This window comes from Semicossyphus pulcher, unplaced genomic scaffold (assembly GCF_022749685.1).
Source record: "Semicossyphus pulcher isolate SPU_LCO1_2020_fin unplaced genomic scaffold, fSemPul1.0.p SCAF_1, whole genome shotgun sequence".
Taxonomy (NCBI): Eukaryota; Metazoa; Chordata; class Actinopteri; order Labriformes; family Labridae; genus Semicossyphus; species Semicossyphus pulcher.
Genome location: NW_027211603.1, coordinates 25,217,834 through 25,235,698, shown reverse-complemented (window position 1 = coordinate 25,235,698; position 17,865 = coordinate 25,217,834). Strand labels below are relative to the sequence as shown.

At 43.1% G+C, this 17,865-nt stretch overlaps 1 protein-coding gene across 1 annotated transcript in view; it reads right to left on the bottom strand.

The window, feature by feature from the left end:
* Positions 1–2,938: 2,938 nt before the first annotated feature.
* Positions 2,939–17,865, bottom strand: part of elp4 (elongator acetyltransferase complex subunit 4) — a 56,298-nt gene continuing 41,371 nt past the window's right edge. Inside the window, exon 10 of the mRNA XM_069661922.1 lies at positions 2,939–3,683. Coding sequence (XP_069518023.1) covers positions 3,555–3,683 — 129 coding nt within the window. The 3' untranslated portion in view covers positions 2,939–3,554. The remainder of the gene's footprint in view (positions 3,684–17,865) is intronic.

Genomic DNA, 17,865 nt, shown 5'->3' with positions numbered 1-17,865 from the left:
TTAAAATGGAGCTTTCTAAATGTATTTTGTGAAAACTATAAAAACATTTTGTACAGTAAAATTGTGTCTTAAAGAAAGCCTTTTTGCCTGTTCTATGCTGTGTCGTATACAGTGTCAAAATTTGGGACAAAACGCATCATAGCTGCGAATTTAAACAAAACTAAAGCTGACAAATGCCACTACAAGGGCTCTTATTCCACACACAACACCTCCAATTCCCACCAAACAAAGGTGTCCACAATAACAAACCCTCTCCTGATGTATGGGCTGAACCAAGTCGACACAGACCACACAGCACACCGCCGCCACACAATGAGAAAGGTCAAGCAATTCACCATCACTGCCTCTTGTTGTAGCAGAGTTACGATGGTATGAAAAAAAAAAAAATTACAGGACCAACGAGGAGGAGGAGGGAGCCGAGAGGAGAGAGAAAAAAAGTCATGGAATAAAGCAGTCAGTGCCTAGAGCGAGGCAAAGGAGCGATTGTGTGGCAGAGTGAGTTATTTTGCTTCACTTGCTGCCTCAGCAGGGGGGTTGAGTGTGTGTCCGTGTGTGTGTGCGTGTGTGGATCTGAGGGGCAGTGTTAGAAAGAGAGAGAGAGCATCTAAAAGGAAAGGATGTCCAGGAGAGAGTGAGGTCAGGTAACATTCACACAGCATGTAGCGGCACCAAATATAATGCTAAAATTGATTAAGTGAATTTACACGTCTCACTCAATATTTAATAGTCCAATCAGAACTCAAAGGATTGAAGGTTAATCAGATTTTTAAGAGGATTTCTTTTTTTTTTCTGGGGGCTAATGACATTTCTCTACTCATTTAATCCAGTTTATCACACAGACGGAGGAGTACCGGTTACAGAGCGCAGAGACGGGGAGAGAGAACAGGTTAGGCGACTGCGCCGAGGCAGAGGAGGAGCATTAATAATTACACAGGAAGAATGAAAAGGAGGGATTCAAAATGCAAGAAAGACTGCAATTAGTGAAAGTTTAAATAATACACGGCTTCAGGATAAAAAGGTTTGAATGTGATTCTCGTACGGAGAGAAGTCAGGCGATAAAACTTTCTGTGAAAAGTTCCGGAGAACTTTTTTTGATATATTTTTTAATGAGACACGAGAATTCTGACCTTGAAATCTAAACTTTGGTTTAGGTGTGGTAGGTAGGTTTGCTTTATTAAAACGGTTAGTGATATACATTTATTAGTCCACATTATGTGACTTAAATAATTCTGCTATGTGACTGTAAATCAATAACAGAACCCCTAAGACCTTTGCTTTAGTCTTTGTAAGGAAACAGGTTTGGCTTAAGAGACGTAAGCGACAGCTGCCAAAGGACACAATAATTAAAGAGTCCTGTGTTTCTTGTTAGATTAGGGTTAGGTAAGGTTTCAAGAAGGAAGTCCTGTCAAATGTCTTAGTCTTTGTTGAGTCTTTGTTTTGTGTGTTATTTTTGCGGATTTCCTCAAGATGATATGGAGGTAAATTAACATAAAAAAAGAACATGTTTATATGTAATACAGATATTTTACCTCCAGTTTTAAAGACCAAATGCATAATAAAACTTTAAAATTTTAAACACCAATATTGAGATTTGAGAAGCAAAAAATTAAGGTTAAACTCCTTCACGATAGTAGAAAAAAACAACTCTGCATCAGTGAGGTGAGAGGGAGAAGGGCATCTAATGAGCTAGAGATGATTCAACACATTGAACTGGAGGTAATATTGTGTTCTCTGCCTTATTGTGAAGTTACATTCTTTTCAGAAGATTAATTAATTGAGATTTCCCGGTACCCTAAATTACTCATTCATTGTCATTAAAGAAGCCGGTGTGGCTAATTGTTACCCACCTCTTTGATTTAGCATATACTGTATTTGCAACTATATTTAAAGGGGCAGAACACAAATCAGGGAGAAGAAATCGTATTAGAAATGTTTAATTAATCCTTAAAAAAATGTGCAGAGCTACATGTAAAATGCACGTAAATTAGCCAAGTGCGGGTATTGAGACTAGCAGTTCACTAAATTATAAATTCCCTTTTGTACATAAATAACTAAGAACCGTGATTATTTTAAACTGTAAAGAAGAAAAGCACTCTGTAAAAGTTTGCTGCTGGTTTTAAAACTTTAAAAATACTAAACTTTCTGAACTGACTCAACTAAAGTGAATCAGCACCAAACTGAGGGAGACACACCGAGTGTAAAAAACAGACAGACCAGCAGCGTGGCAATGTAAACAAACGCCAGAATGAATATCGTCTTTTTTAAACTACCTAAAAACTGCACCCTGAATATGTCAGCTCTTCAAAATCTTCTCGACAACACAAGCTTTGGTTCACCTGTATAAATGACCTGTGTACGTCATCTCTCCCGCTCATACACCCGATATAAGAGCACTCCACCCATGCATGAAACTGTCAGGTAACACTACCCTCTCCCAACACGTGTTGCAGATGCTTACAAATACTGCCACTTTTCACAGGCAAAAATATTCAAAGTGGCATCAGCAGCAGACTGAGGAAAACAAAAATGAAACATTTAATTTTTCATGTTGTTTTTTTTTTCTATGTTTCTCCATGTCACCATTTGACCTAATTTGTTCTTTTGGGCTTGTCATGGCAAAGCAGCTCATCCAGCAAACATGCCTGATGAGGTGTGAAGCCTGCACCCAAATCTAGCTCTCCTACCCTCTGCCCACATTCCTGCTCGGCTCTCCAGCTAACTGGAGGTAGACGTCACTCACCGGCACAGTCTCAGGGTCAGACGGAGGCATCCCTGTTCGAAACCTGAAACCAGCGAGGCAGACCAGAGATCAGTCATTCATAACACGCCCACTTTACATCCTCTCACAGTCACACAAGGAGTCAACTTTCCCTTCAAAGCTGAGAGTCAATCTTGAATAAAGAGCACGTGTTACATACTTTGTATACATTTTCTTTTATTTCACTGTACAAAAGCACATTTCATCGCATCATCAAGGAAAATAAAGCACTATTGTACATGATGGAGCTCAGCAGGAGTGGTCGCTTGTTTAGTAAAGTAGAGCATGGGAGCATGCAGTTAAATTATTTATTGTTTGCCAAGACTGAGTCTGTAAAAATCATGACAACATTTTAGTTGTATGCAAAATCCCAAGAGGTAGAGAAAAAACAAAGTGTACCAAATTTTAAATGAGTCCTCCATCTTGGATTTTAAATGGGTTTAGTAGTCACCTGCCAATTAATGCGTTTTTATAAAAACTTAGAAATTGATTCAAATATTTGCAACTTTAAGAGGGAAAAATGAGAACTGTTATATTATTATACCATAACATAATTTGAATAATCTTTTCATAATGGCTGAAATTGTGAATAGGATGAAATGTGTCGGTTAATAGACAAGGTACTGTGGATGTTTAGGTCTTCACCCCTGGCTGGCACGGTTGGCAGGTGGTAAAGGCTTGCAGGGATATCTCTGTTGACATTACGTGGGCGAGGGAACAACCTGGTCACCGTGGTTAAGAGGACAACGCTGCGGCGTTCCAGGTGTTGGTTGCCCGTGGCGACTGTGTGGGAGTTCTAGAAGTCCAGGTGTTTGTTGCCGGAAGTGCCGGAGCCACAGGCTGAAGTCACGGCGGTCGCTCCTGCTAGCTCCCCCCTGCTCACACGACTCACTGTCTCAGACAAGTCTGGAGGCAAATGTAGTCTCTACAGAAATCAGAGAGAAAGAGAGGGAGAGGGGAGGAGGGGGGGGTTAGATCAGCTTGTATGGAGAAAAAAGAAGGCACTACAGTGGATCAACATACAGTAGATGGTACACTTCAGTGATGTTTATTCACAGAGAGCCATGTTGGGTTGAAATTGCATTAGATGCTTCAGCACTCTCCTCAGCACTGGCAGCGTGGAGTGAACCTGCTAGCGTGCTGCTAAATGCTTCAGAGAGCTTTAGGTCTGTTACAGCTCACAGGGAATATGTGTGTGTGTGTGTGTGTGTGTGTGTGTGTTTGTGTGAGGTAGGGGTGTTTGGAGAAGTTGTGTACGGGACACAACAGCATGCATTTATGAGGTGAGGTGAGAGAAAGCATGTGTTCAGACATAAATGTGCATGCAACATCTGGAAGTGTTGCTTTGTTTACTGTGTTTGCAGCACAGATGATTATGTTCAGCTAATACCAGAGTCAAGCCTGTTAGCTGTTTCATAGTGCAGCTTATCTGTGGAGCAGCCCTGTGCCAACGCAAAGCACAAAGACGCTAAGAGGTTAATGAGAGCCACTCATGTAAAGCCCTTTAACACCAACATGCTAACTAATATAAAGCTTAAGAGGGGCTATGCTTCTCTGCTCTCTCTAGGAGCCACAAGAAAGGCCCGCCACTCGCACTCCACGAACAAAGTCTTGTAGAGGTTCTGAGAGCGTGAGAGGAGGTGAAGTATCTCCAGAGTCAAGTGTGCGCATGACAATGGTGCTGAGTAGCGTGTTGCTCGAGTGCCCATCAAGGAAGTTAAATCAGAATACAGGCATCCCGGGTACAAGAGGAGTTAAACCCTGTAATTTGCCCCTGAAAGAATCTGCCATGACATCTGAAACCCACTGGTCAAAGCCTGCACTCCCCACCCCACCACTCTCCACCCCAGCCCTCTAAACCTCCCCAGCCCGCCGAATCCTCACCCCCTCCAGACATGCAGCTTTGGGAGAGCCCTTCCACTCCCACAGATACTTATCTTTTTCTTAATGAGTAGGTGTTTGGGTACAGGGTTTAGCAGCGTCATTACTAAGAGGTAATTCAGAACAACGTGACACTATTTACCCCTCTAGGGTGGACTACTTCCTTCCTTTGTATAATACTGTTTTCTTAAGGGGCATTAAGACACCTGAGTCTGAGCTGAAAATGTTTTTACATCACTGATGTTCATGTCTGATATGAAGCCTTGGGCTCCTGCTACTGTGGCTACCAGGTGAAGGCGCGTCATGCTCAAGTGGTCTCCTTTCTGTTGAACACATCGCCTTTGTGTGTGTGTGTCAGAGGAGCGTTTGTCAGGCAAGTAGAGGAAACAAGAGGAGCAGTCTTCACGCAGCCCTGCGTATTATCTGGAGCAGGTGAGCTCTGAGACTTTGTGAGGGACCTATAATTTAATGTAAGGTGGTAAAGGTAAGGTTACAGAGGTCTTACAGAGGCATGGACGCAAGATTCCCACTGCGAGAAGAGACAGGGGATGTATAATGAGCATGAACCTTTGTGACACCCGCAAGACGGATGAAGAACTTGTTAGTAACATGATAAATTTGTTAAACTTCTCTCCAAATGCAACTCTCCTCCGACTCCCTCCCTCCCTCTCCCTCACACACAAACATCCATGCAAACTCATATATTGGCCTTGAGGGTGCCTCCAGAAGCTCTGCCCTGCTTCCACCCCTGCCAAACCTCACCTGTGTAACCTTTCGTGTCTTCAGCTCACTCGAGTGTGATTGAAAAAGAAAAACAATGCATTGATCAAGCCCGGACTCAGTCCTGCTTAGTGCACTGCAGCGGAAACACGGTAGAGAGAGGGGTTGGAGAAAAATCAATCACATATACATCATCCTCAGTGGGTGAGTAAAAAAAAAAAAAAAAGCACATCACACCGTTGTCTGGCTGTCACGCACCCACAGGCCTGGCTACACCGTGTCTGTTTGGCTCTGGGCTCTGTGAGCCCACTGAGCATGTGCAGAGCGAAGGTCAAAGCAATCCAGAAGTGTAGCTCGGCTCCTCTAACCTTTGAGTTCAGGGGCAGATGAGAACAATCAATGGTAACATCAAAGTTGGAGGGAGGAGCAGACAAAACCAATCGATCGGTTTGACACACAGGGAATAGAGAGCCTGGTTACTGTCAACAACCATCCCGCATGTCAGCGACAGCCGATAACTGGGAGCTGATAACTTATTGGTTACTGTAAAAACTAACTTTATATTCAGCTGCACACCAAATGAACTCATTTCACATCACTGTCAATGCAAGTTATCTGGACCAAGGAATATAAATTTCACCCTTATCTGAACCAAATATGACGCAGGTGCAGTACGTAGCAGTGACCGGCCAACTGTGGGGGCTGCCATGAACATTTGCATTGACACCAAATAAATGGAGGTCAAAGTAAGACTTAGACAGACATAACCAGGGAGGCTCTGAGTCTGCTTCCCTACGACCTGCACGCTCCATGATGTAAACAAGGACATCCGGAAAACCCTCAGAGGCATAGTGGGGTGTATGTGTGTGTGAAGTCTTTCTCTGCTGCCTGGCAACCTTCACGAGGGTGGAGAAAGAGGAGAAAAAATAAGAGAGGGGGGTAGTTGGATGGGAGTGGACGGCGGGAAAATAGACCATTGGCTGTGGTGCAATTGTGGAGGGGGGGGGGGTTGTGAAAATGGATGTGTGCCACAATGTTAGAGCGAGTATGAGAGTGTGTGTGTTAGAGTTGTGATGTCAGTGTTCCCTCCCTGGTGGCGGGCAGGGGTAAAGGTCTGTGGTTCAGCTCCGCTCCACAGCCAGAGGGGCTGGGGCCATGCTGGCGACAGGGTGAGGGGTGACAAAGCTCCAAACGAGCGCTAAGCACTTGAAATGAGCCCTCAGGGCCGGCCCACGGACTAGCTTTGCCTAAGAGGGTTACTAATATCACCCTACAATGGACAATTCCCTTCAGCTTTCTAAACACCCCAAAGACCCGGTTATTAAGGAATATGGCGTTTCATGCTGGCCGTTTACAATCTCCACACACAGCTGTGGTTGTTGGTGTATGTCACAGGAGTGCATTATGGGTCAGAAAGGCTCCAAATCAAAGTTTTTTTTATTTTTTCTACATTTTGATTGTGAGTCTTAAAATGTTACGTAAGCTAAAAGGACCAATTTTTCCAACTGGAGCTTAAAAAGGACCTGCTCACACAAAGCAGCACCATCAAAGGCATTCCACTGCTGGTAACGGCTTGCTAAAGACCGGAGTATTAGGTACTAATTTAACGAGTCATTTATTCCATAGGGTTTTAGCCACACTTTCAAATGGCCCGTGTCACTGTACAGCTTAGAACTATGGGAAACCCAACACCTTGTTGGAACACATGACGCCCGGTCTGGCTGTTCCAATCAGATTAGCCCATGCTGGAACATGCTCATGGAAGTGACACGATATTTACCATAAACACCTACTTAACACACTTATTGTTGTGATTTGGTCAGCATATTATAAGCTCTATTAAATCAGTGAAATGAGAGTAGCTGAACATTTTATCACTTAGCTAAGTCGCTACAACCACCAAACTAATGTTGACTAAGCAATCTGGCACGATTCTGTCATGAGTGAGTGAGAAATGGCAGTTGTATTGGTGCAAACATCGCAGAAAGATATTATTTAAAACATACTTTCAATGGATTTTTAAACCACAAGTCATGTATTCATGGACAGCGGTCACATTAGAGGTGATACCTTTTGCCAATTCCATTTCCCTGAGCAGCACAGCTGCAGTGCAGCCACTGTAAACTAATGTGTACGTCTGCCTGTGACACCAGGTCAATGTCCTCCATTTCCAGCCCCATTTCTACAACCAGTCAAGGGTCAAAATGCTAGCAGAACAAAATTGGTAGACATTTCCTCGTCTTGCCGGCCAATCTAGTCACTAAACAAAGCTAAATCACCTCCCAGTGCTGTAATCCCTCACACCTCTAAAGTTACAATGCAGTGTGGGAAATCATTTGCTGGACCTATAGGAACTAGTATTCACTTTAGCAAAGCAAAACCCATATAATGAGGAGATGTGCTTTTCTTTTTGGGAAGTCAACTATAATTTCTGAGAATACTTCCGCTAACTCGTTAGAAAAAAAATGCAGAAACAACCCCACATAAATCCCCTCGCTTTGGTAATTCTAGCCCACCTGCGGCAAACAAAAGCTGAGAAGAAGCTCTTCCTTCCTCTTCTTTTGTGCTAACAAAGAGCGCAACACGATCCCTGACCTTGCCCTAAGAATAACCTGTTGTATGGGGAAGTTTTTATTCCTCTTTAGAGAAATGAGTTGTCATTCAATTAAAAATCTCCATTGTTTTTAACTGAATTTCTTGTCAGGGCCTTTCGGATCCTTTTCCTGCAGTTTTCTACAGTATATTTGTAATTTGTAATGTTGGCAATGAAGGAATTTAAACCTATTCAACAAATTCAAAAACAAGTTGAATTTGTCAAGTATAAAATTTTACTAAACATATAAGGATGGACAACTTTCCAACTCTACACTCCACTGGTGCCATTCATAGTTTTGGCAAGTCCTCCTAACTTCAATGTTTTTTAAGTACAAGGGAGGCATTTGAAGAACGTAAGACTGGTCGAAGAAGACTGGGGGAAGAAAGAAAGAAAAGCACAAAAACTCCTCTCGAGTTTCTTTTTTGGTAATTGGGTGATGGTCACCTGCTCGCCATGTCACCTGCTGCCTGATCCGGGATAATCTGAGAGGCAGGCACACAGACATTCAGGTGGACTGACAGAAAGACAGATACAGACACAGGCTCCTCATCTCTTCTGCTTCATGGCTAATGCTTCTGACAGAGTAGGCAGCAGGCAGGCAGAAGGATGAGTAAGCATTTTGAGTGTAATTATATTCCCAAACACTGGAGAAATGGGAAGGGACTAATAACTGACTGAATTTCCATTAAAAGTGAGCATGTCCGAACAGGAAATTGATTAGCTGACAATATTTCAGGGTTTTTTAATACCTAATGGAATGTTTATTGCTGTTCTGTTGAATCGCCGGCTCCTCACTTACCCTTCACGCTCCACAGACTGATGTAAAACAGCAGATGATAGTATCTGTCATGTTACCAAACATGACATGCATGGGAATCAGTTAGCTCCGCCGTGCATCTGAATAACCAAATGGACAAACAAGGGCCAAAGTGTAACTGTGCCGAAACACAACAACTTGACTTGTTATCTCAGTCGTCATCATCTTCAACTGAACCCTCCTCTGGGGGCCTCCGCTCGGGCCTGTCAAGAGCTTTGACAGGGGAAGCAGCGAGGGGCCATTTTGTCTCTTTTCAGTTTGGTTTTGTTTCTCTTTGGAGGGCAGTGTTGGTATGGACCGTGGGCGTTGTAGGTTGAGAGGGCGAGGGCACATTGACCCTAGTGGTGGTGGGTAGTGAGGGAGGGGGGTTAGTTGGTGTTATAGACTTGGGCACAGTGCTGGTTTGCCCCCGGAAGGGACATGGTGCCTGGGGAGAAAGGGAGAGGAATATAGGGCGTAGAGTACAAACATGTCTAAGTGCTGCCTTCACTACCGATAGGCCCATAGCAAAGAGCGAGGCTGCATGGGTTATGACAGCATATCTGGGGGACCTCTTGTGCCCTCCACCCCTCAAACACACATTTTACCCCTGGAACCATGACTCTGATATAAACGTCCTCAGGTCAAAACACCACTGACACGTTTGGTGAAAGCAGGTTGTAGAGATGCCCTGCTTTAATAATCACACATAGGAAACATGTTCCCCATATTTTTCATTATTTAATCTTAAAGAACAGCACACGGCTAAAGCTTAACCCTCTACTCATCTACCTATAGGCAAAGTAGCCTATTCATTAATAATGTTTTTGGGCCACTTCTAGAGAGTACTTTTTAAAATGAAATGACAATACCATCCTGGTTTCCCTTTCTCAGTTTTCACAGTCCAAGTGGAAGTACGTTTGTACTCAGGTTGCTTGCAGGAAAACAGTCTACGGGCATAGCAAAAGAGGACCAACGCACTAGCCACATGCAATTGGTTATTGAAACTTATCGTTGTAGTAGCTGTAAACTGTTACGTTAGTGTAAATTGGCTACTTTTAAAACAATCCGGTACAGGATTTTATTCAAACTCCATTCTCACATCAAGTTGTTAGTTAGACTGTAAAGAATGACCAACGCATGGTTGGAGCAAGTCTTGGTCCAGGTGTCCATTATCCAGATTTCCAGGGAAGGTCAAAATATTGGCAATTGATCTCAAGTCATAATGAGATGATTCCGAGATTGGATGAGAATTGATACCACTCTCATATCTGTCCTTTGAGAATATAGCTGGATAAAGCAGGTAGTTAGCTTAGCTTAGCTTAGCACAAAGATTGGAAACAACCAGAGTGGATCTATTCATCGGTAAAATTTGCCTACTTACCTCTAAATCACACTAAATAATACATTATATTTTCTGTGCTTATTCCAGTCAACACATGTAGCAAAACTGAAACTAAATGAGAGTTCTTCCCTAAAGTTCTCACTTGTGGCCTGGCAAACTCACGGACAACAAGATAGAAAGCTAAGAAGCCTATTTTCCAAAATGCCAATATATTCCTTTAGGATCCCTTTGCAACAACTCTGTCAGTGCTTCAGACACCAAAAAACAAAGGCCAGAGAATTACTGAGGATATTTGTCATGCATTATTCATTGTTTTTTCCATGTTGCTCTCAGTCTACAAGCGCACACAGCCATGTACAAAAACAGACAGACACTCTGCCACTTGCCTATGCATGTGTCACACAGAGGTATTTACAGCGAGAGCGCACAAAGCCAGCTACTATAACTAAGGAATTCTAAACCCAGTGTTCCCTACAACAGAAAACCTTACTCCTTCTCGTCCTTGGCAATGTGAAGGAGTTCAGGCAGTTTACAGGCATAACATTTGGCAACGCGAAAGGTCGTCTGGAGGTTACTGTGTCAGCCTGGGTAAGTGGCTGACCCCTTGGGAGGGGCGGGGGCGACCACACTCACAGAGGAATAGTCTGCTCCAGGATGATATAGGACACATCCACCACCAGGATGATATAGGACACAGGTGAACAGGATATACTAGGACATATGGCAGGGGATGATAACATATTATCTGTCAGTTTAAGTGTTTCCAGTATCAACATGATAATGTTAAAACTCTCGATACAAACTGAAGAACCTCTTCTCCGATCACCAGCTAAACTAAAACTTATGTGCAAGAACCATACAGTACATAAAGTAGAACAAATACGTCTTTCCATTGGCTCTGTACAACAATGAGGAGTGCAAAAAGGTATGTATATCCCCTGTTTAGCCCTCAGTAAAGGAGACCCAACATAGTAGAAGAAAGGTACCATTCTCTTGATCCATCACTGGAAGGAACTTTCACCTTGGATTTTCCCATGCAGGATCATGAACTCAAGTTCAACAGCTTAAAAACTTCAGGAAGAATCCAAGCAATCAAAAGGAACACAACTTGGATTCAGATATGTACCTTGATTCCTGCAGCTAATGTCTCTTAAGATTACTTTTTTATCGCTCAGGAAGAAAGAGGAAAGAGAAATAAACAGAAATTGGAGGGCAGAGTGGAAGACTAAGAAACTACACAAGAAGAGGAGACTATTTAGGAATCTGTGTTAGGGCTCCGGAAACAGAAAATCAGAGAGGATGCTCGGTGTAAACGTGAATTTTAAATGAAATTATATTAGTGTGGACGTAGCAGTAAGGAAGTGAAGGGACAGTAAATGAACGATGGAAAGAGGTTTGATGTTAACCTGTGATGAGTACTTAAGAAAGGTGTGTGCATCTCAACTACCCATAAATCAACTGCTTAAGATAATGCACTGATGTGTTTGCAACACTTCTGATGTCTTTGTGCTCGTACGCATGAGTAAGACTGTGTATGTTTGCATGCATCCGTATCTGTTAAGTCTGCCCGGATGAATAAAGGGGGGTGGGTATAATCCATCACCAGTTGATAGTCCTCACAAAAAAGGAGCCCTTTTTGCTGAGAGGACAGCCCTTGTGTGGACAAAGACCACCATACTGGGGACTTCATAGGACCCAGCTGAAAAGGTGTTGCCCAGAGTAACCCCATTCACATTAACAGGCATGCTGGCCAAAGCCAGTCATTACTGCTGACTTGGACCAGCCGGGCCACACATAGACCAGCCTAGAGCCTCTAAGGCCATTCACTGCACATCAGCCCACAGGCAAACAGCCTGAACTCTGCCACTGGGGAGCTTCGAGAATTGTTACCATTCTATTGGACTGTCCGTCTTGAGGGATTCAGTATAGGCAGCCTTTGAGTAAATTCATAAGAAGCATGAATATACAGTTTTAAAGGCTGAGATTTGACTCTTTGCATATTCATTACAATGTGGCAGTACTGTAGCTATATTAAAATGTATTTATATGTTTGGGACTTTAAGACACTTAGGAAAATGAGATGCATAAAACTTCTGGTTTTAACAGTTTCTACAAATATTTTCGGCCAACAGCTAAAAAGTTATTAGTATAAGTATTCATCGTTAGACTTATTTGAGCTTATATGCTCACTGCCCAACTCACCTTGACATTCTAAAGTCGGCAGTTGCTGTTTGCAGTCTTTAGAATGTTCCGGAAACCAACTGCCAGCCCCACACTACCCAGACACGAGCTGACAGGACAGACTTTTGTTGCCTACTTTTTCTTATTAAAGTTTTTGCTTTATTTTACATGGATGAAGGTCGTGTGTACTGATGTTTTACACGCGAGTATAGGCTAGTTGTCAAGGGAGCGCACTCTCAGAATGTTGCGGTTTGTTGGGAAAAGGCGCACACTGGTCCGCCTTTCAACAAACCCACTGGACATGTCAAACTCGAACAACTTCGTCTGACCCGACAGTTGGTGTTGGTTGGAGTTGGTCGGCATTTGTCTAGGCAGTGTGCAGCCACCTTTAGGCAATAATAAAATCAATTTTAATTTGCAGTTGAAACAACATATGGAATAGTTCAAAAATGTGAACAGCTACGCAAGGCATAAGGGTGTAGAAGGGTTAATACAGACTACATATATGCTGCTGGAAAACATCATTTTGTAATCTAACACTTTCCCTATCTTTTCATTATTAAAATTAATGTTCTCTTCAGTATCAGAGAAAAGAGTTTGCATATGTAGTCTGGTGTGGCAATATTCAGGTATTCCCCATGCCGCTGTTATTTGTGAACTTTTGAAATGAGGGTCACTTCCTTTACAGTTGCACAGCCAAAACGCTTCGTTCTACTACTCTACTGAACTCCTGAGAGCACTCTTGAAAACCCAAACCTGACCTGTTCTCTGTCTCCACTCTGATGTTAAGAGGCAGGACAATAGAGAAAACGTGCAGAAAGCAGAAGCCGAGCCAAAAGGGACAAAATACTAACCAAAAATGTTGAAATGGCAAACAAATATAAGTTAGAAAATTGCACCTGATGTAGCTACTTACATTTATTATGCATTGCATCCTCTAACCTACTTCAGCCTCCTGCCCCCTCCCTCTCACTTCCCCTGTTTGCCCTCCATCCCCACCCCACCTCCACCTCTGTTCTCCTCTGCGGTACGCTCCCTGTGGGCAGGTGGTTGTGTAAATTTAGCCACAGCTAGGTGAAGTGCTTCCTGGGTAGACTGTTGGCAAAGCCACCTTTAGGGTGTTCGAGATGTCAGAGGGAATGAGACATCACCTCGGCTGCCCTGTCAAAAAATTCACCACCTTCCATTTCCCCCATAACCTCTGGGTCGCGGAGGCACCGTGGGTGACGGGGAATGCTTGTTTTGTGTTTTTCTAATTTTGCCTGAAACACACCAGCCTTTGCCTAACCTAGAGCGCTGGCTTAGTGTTAATTGTGAAGCATTACTAAAGCCATTAAAAGAGTGAGCCGGGGCCTGGGGAGGATACATGCTAAAGTTAAAAATCAGAGAGACAGTGCTAAATGCATGTGATACCCTCTCTGAAAACGACCCCTTTAAGGGCTGGCACTGCAGAGAAGGGCTCAAAAAAAACATACTACATACAACATTAAAAAAAAAAAAAAACTTAATTTACAGATATATGGTCGACTGGTTGCTGCAATGTATTTCAATCTGCAAAATGTAGGTTAGTGAAAGGAGCTCAACCCCTTAAAGACGTTTAACAACAGGTTTTAAAAGCAGACATCACATGGACTGTTGTAAAACAGGATTTTTAAAACTTCTCTTTCAAAACAATCTTTTTATTTCCATGTCAAAGACTTTTTTATTACTCTTTGAGCAATTTATCTACATTTTTGAAAGATGTATTAAGGTGCTGCTCAAACTTTGTCAGCACAAATAACAGCCTTAAAAAGTTTGCACCCAAGTGATGATAAAACTGTAAAAACAAGCCCTCATATAGTTTATCTTTGGTAAAAGGGAATGAGAGGCAAATAGAATAGTATTGTATCCACTCGACAAGGACTTGTTTTAGCTTCCTAAAGTGGATCATTATCTATGTGCTTGAAAAATGACAAACAGGGACATGAACTGTCCAAGGATACTGTTACATTTGTAGCTGTGCTAATGTTAAGCAGTTATAACTTTTGAAAGCGGACCTCTTAATGAGACAGATGTAAACTATGAAGACCAGCTGTTACTTCTACTGCAGTAAGTTTATATTATCTAAGGCAGTGGTTCTCAGCTGGTGGGTCGGGACCCAAAAGTGGGTCGTGTAGCTGAAGGACATGGGTTTCCTATGACATGCGTGCAGTAGTAGTGTAGTTTAGTCACACTCCATGTATTCACTGATTGGGTAATCCCAGCTACAGTTACATTCTTGAGACTTGATGAGACTAGTTGCATTTATGTTGCGGTTTTTTAGTTTCTATAAAGGGAATATTTTCCCCTTATGTACTGCTACCATTTTGCTTAACTATTATACTGTTGTGTTTTGTGAAGTTACTTACTGTGATGTTACGTTTGGTCTAAGGTCCAAACGGCACCATTTTTCTTTAAATAGATTTAAGTGGCTGACAAAAATCAGAGGTGGTAGTGGGACCAGTGTAGAACGACTGATCTAAGGTATAAATATCAATCATAGTATTTTAAGTACTCATACTAAGAAAAATAGTTGTGATATATCATCAGGATTGCAATTAATCTTATTACAATGTTTTTTGTTTGTTTTTTACAATTCACAACCAAAATATTGATACTGATGTATAGCTCTAAAGGTCTGAGGCTCCAAAGATGTATGTTTCATCTCAGTCTGTGAGGAGTATGCTGCATAGAGGGTCTGTTAGTAAGGTAAGGCTGAGGTTCTTTTCCTAATGTCACAAAACTGCACCTGACAAAAGTTTCCAAAACTCACTCAAATTCTCTGTAATTGCCAAATTCTCAAATTCTCTGTAATTGCTGAGCCCTTTTTATTTGGTGGAGGAGTTTCCTGGAAACTTTTTAGACCAAAGCGTTTTGAAGGAAAAGTGAAAGCTTTGCTGTGGTAAGAGTGGTTAGGTGTATTTGTCAAAAACCTTTGATCACAAAACCACAAAAGATTCAGGAGACTACCGAGTAAGAATATTAGTTTGATGGTGTGTAATTAGTGTTCAATCACGTTGTATGAAGTACAGTCTTAAATAAAAAAGTAAGGGCAAACGCGGAGATGGCTACAAAGGGCTGTTGAGTTGAAAAGAATCACAAAATTGGAAAGCGTTCCAAATGTGACGATCAGCTTCTTCATTCTCCTCGATGTCGAGTTAGGCGTTTTGCTGGGAAATGGGCGGCCTGCCAGATTGGGGCCAAGTCAGAGTTGTCAGGGGATTACAGTTCTGCCTTGCTCACCGCAGGGGGTGCGGAGTGGGCCTCAATTACCCTGGAGCGGCGTGTTTGATTTGGCCCGGCACTTTTGGGGACAGACCAAAAGCTGAATAATGCACCATTAGCAACTCAAAATCCTGCCCTAAAATGAGTCCACTTATGCATCACATACAGTAATTGTGTGTCTATCAAAGGCTGGCAGGTCTACACCAATTACCCTGATAACAACAAAACAATCTATGCATAATATTATCTGCTGAACACCTGTGGGCAGCCTCCAACATCCAAGCTTCCTGATTCTAAAACTTCTACGTCTCATTCAAAGTCTGTCAGCATGACACGGCGGTGTCAACTTTAGAGTGCTAAAACAGGAGGAGAAAAGCAACATCGGTGTGAGATAATATGGAAAACAGTGTCAGAGAAGAACTGTTTATGTTTGTATCTACAAATATGGGAGAGAAGGAGTGTGGGAAGTGAGAGACAGAGAGAGAGAGAGAGAGAGAGAGAGGGAGATCCCCGTACTCTGGCTACAGTCGGAGCTGTGCAATTGAATTTCACAGGATATGAGGCAGCAAATGGCATGTAAAGGCTGAAGCGTCAGACGGTTGCTGCCACACGGGCCAGACAGATAAGGGAGGTGTAAGTGAAATCATTAGGTAACTCTGCAGGACATCAGGGGCAGTTTGAGGTTGGCAGGGGGCTGTGAGAGCCAGAGGTCCTCCTTGAGCTCCATTGAACACCCACTCAGCCTGATATACATGCACTTACAAACACACAGGGAAAATCACTTATACAAACACAAGCCGCAAGACAAACAAGGGCTCGAGACAGTGCTGTTTTTTCCCTTCCCACCCATAAATATGTGCACAGACACACACACACAAGGATATTTGCACATGCACGCACACACACACCACTTCAAGCTGCAGACGCTTCATTGAGGTATCAGCCTCGGTGATTGTGTTTGTCCACCTGGGTATGAAAGAGCCATTCTGGCCCGTGTGCAGGAGACAGCAGTGTGGTGCAGCTCAAGCCGGAGCCCAGCTAGGCTACGTCTGTCTCCGGCTCTCAGGGAGGGGAGCAGCCAAGTGTGGATGCACCTCATTACCTCACTCATCCACACACCAATTACCCCTAAATAAATACACCCAGCCCACAGGCAGCAACAATGACATCCAGCCTGAAAGGGAAGAAAGGACGCCGTTCAGAAAGCATTTGCACGCACAGAAAAGTGCTGTTGGATAATGATGAAAAAAAAGTACAGAGAAAGGAAGCAAAAGGAAGAACATGCAGGGGGCTCCAAGTCTTTTAAAGAGCTCAAAGAGGAGACGGAGAAAAGAGAAAGAATGAAACAAACACTGAGCAAGCAGAGTGAAGTGATTCAGAAAATGATAATTTCTTGCTAAATTTCACCCAACACATCCGCAAATGATTGTTGTGGCGGGGGAGGGGCAAAGTTTAATTGTTTTAATGCACGCAGCCATGAGATCGCTCCGCCGCGGACTCAAATGGTGATCACTGTAGAGCCGACACATATTTGCATGTAAGACGGACCGCTCGGGGTAACCGTAGCAAGCAGCGCGTCCAAAAGGCCAAAGAGCGTCGGCTGAAAAGAGAACCGACCAGCAGCCAAAGTGCACGATCCCCTGAAAGTTGGACAAGATATGGCAGGTGGCATGAAATGTGACAAGAAACGCTCAGAGGACACAGACACTCTGAGATGAGAAAACATTTTAAGCTGTGAAAAGTCTGTGATGCTGGAGCGAGAAGGTGAGCGAAGGATGCAGAAAAGGTGTGTGGCAGAGAAAGGAAGACAGATGTGTTTTCAGGGGAAGGGGGGTACGAACGAGGAGAGGGAGCCAAGAGTTCCTTCATGCACCCACACACACACACACACACACCTCCCTCCATGTGGGATTTTTCTGCATGAGTGACTCTGTCATACCTGGGGGACATAATGGTCTCTCTCTCTCTGTCTTTCTCTGTCTGTATGTCTCTCTCTCACCCATTTCCTTCCTACCTCTCTTGTTGTATGCACGCAGCATGTGTAGGTATACAGCTGCGTAGTAGTGCCTAAGAAAAGGACTGTTTGACAGCAAGGTGAAGCTGTGTAAATATTGAAATTAAAGCATATACTTAAACTAATTTAGATTGGTTTGAGGCGGGGAAGTGGCAAAGGCAGAGAAAGGTGCAGAGCTTCACTTCTGAGTCGGTACTTCTGCCTGCTTCTCCAAACAGGGGCCGTACTTGCCGTCATCTACTGTAGGTAATAAACAAGTAATGCAAAGTAATGCACAAAACCCCCCTTCAAAAAAAATCCAACTGTCCCTATAATTTACTATATTCTTAAA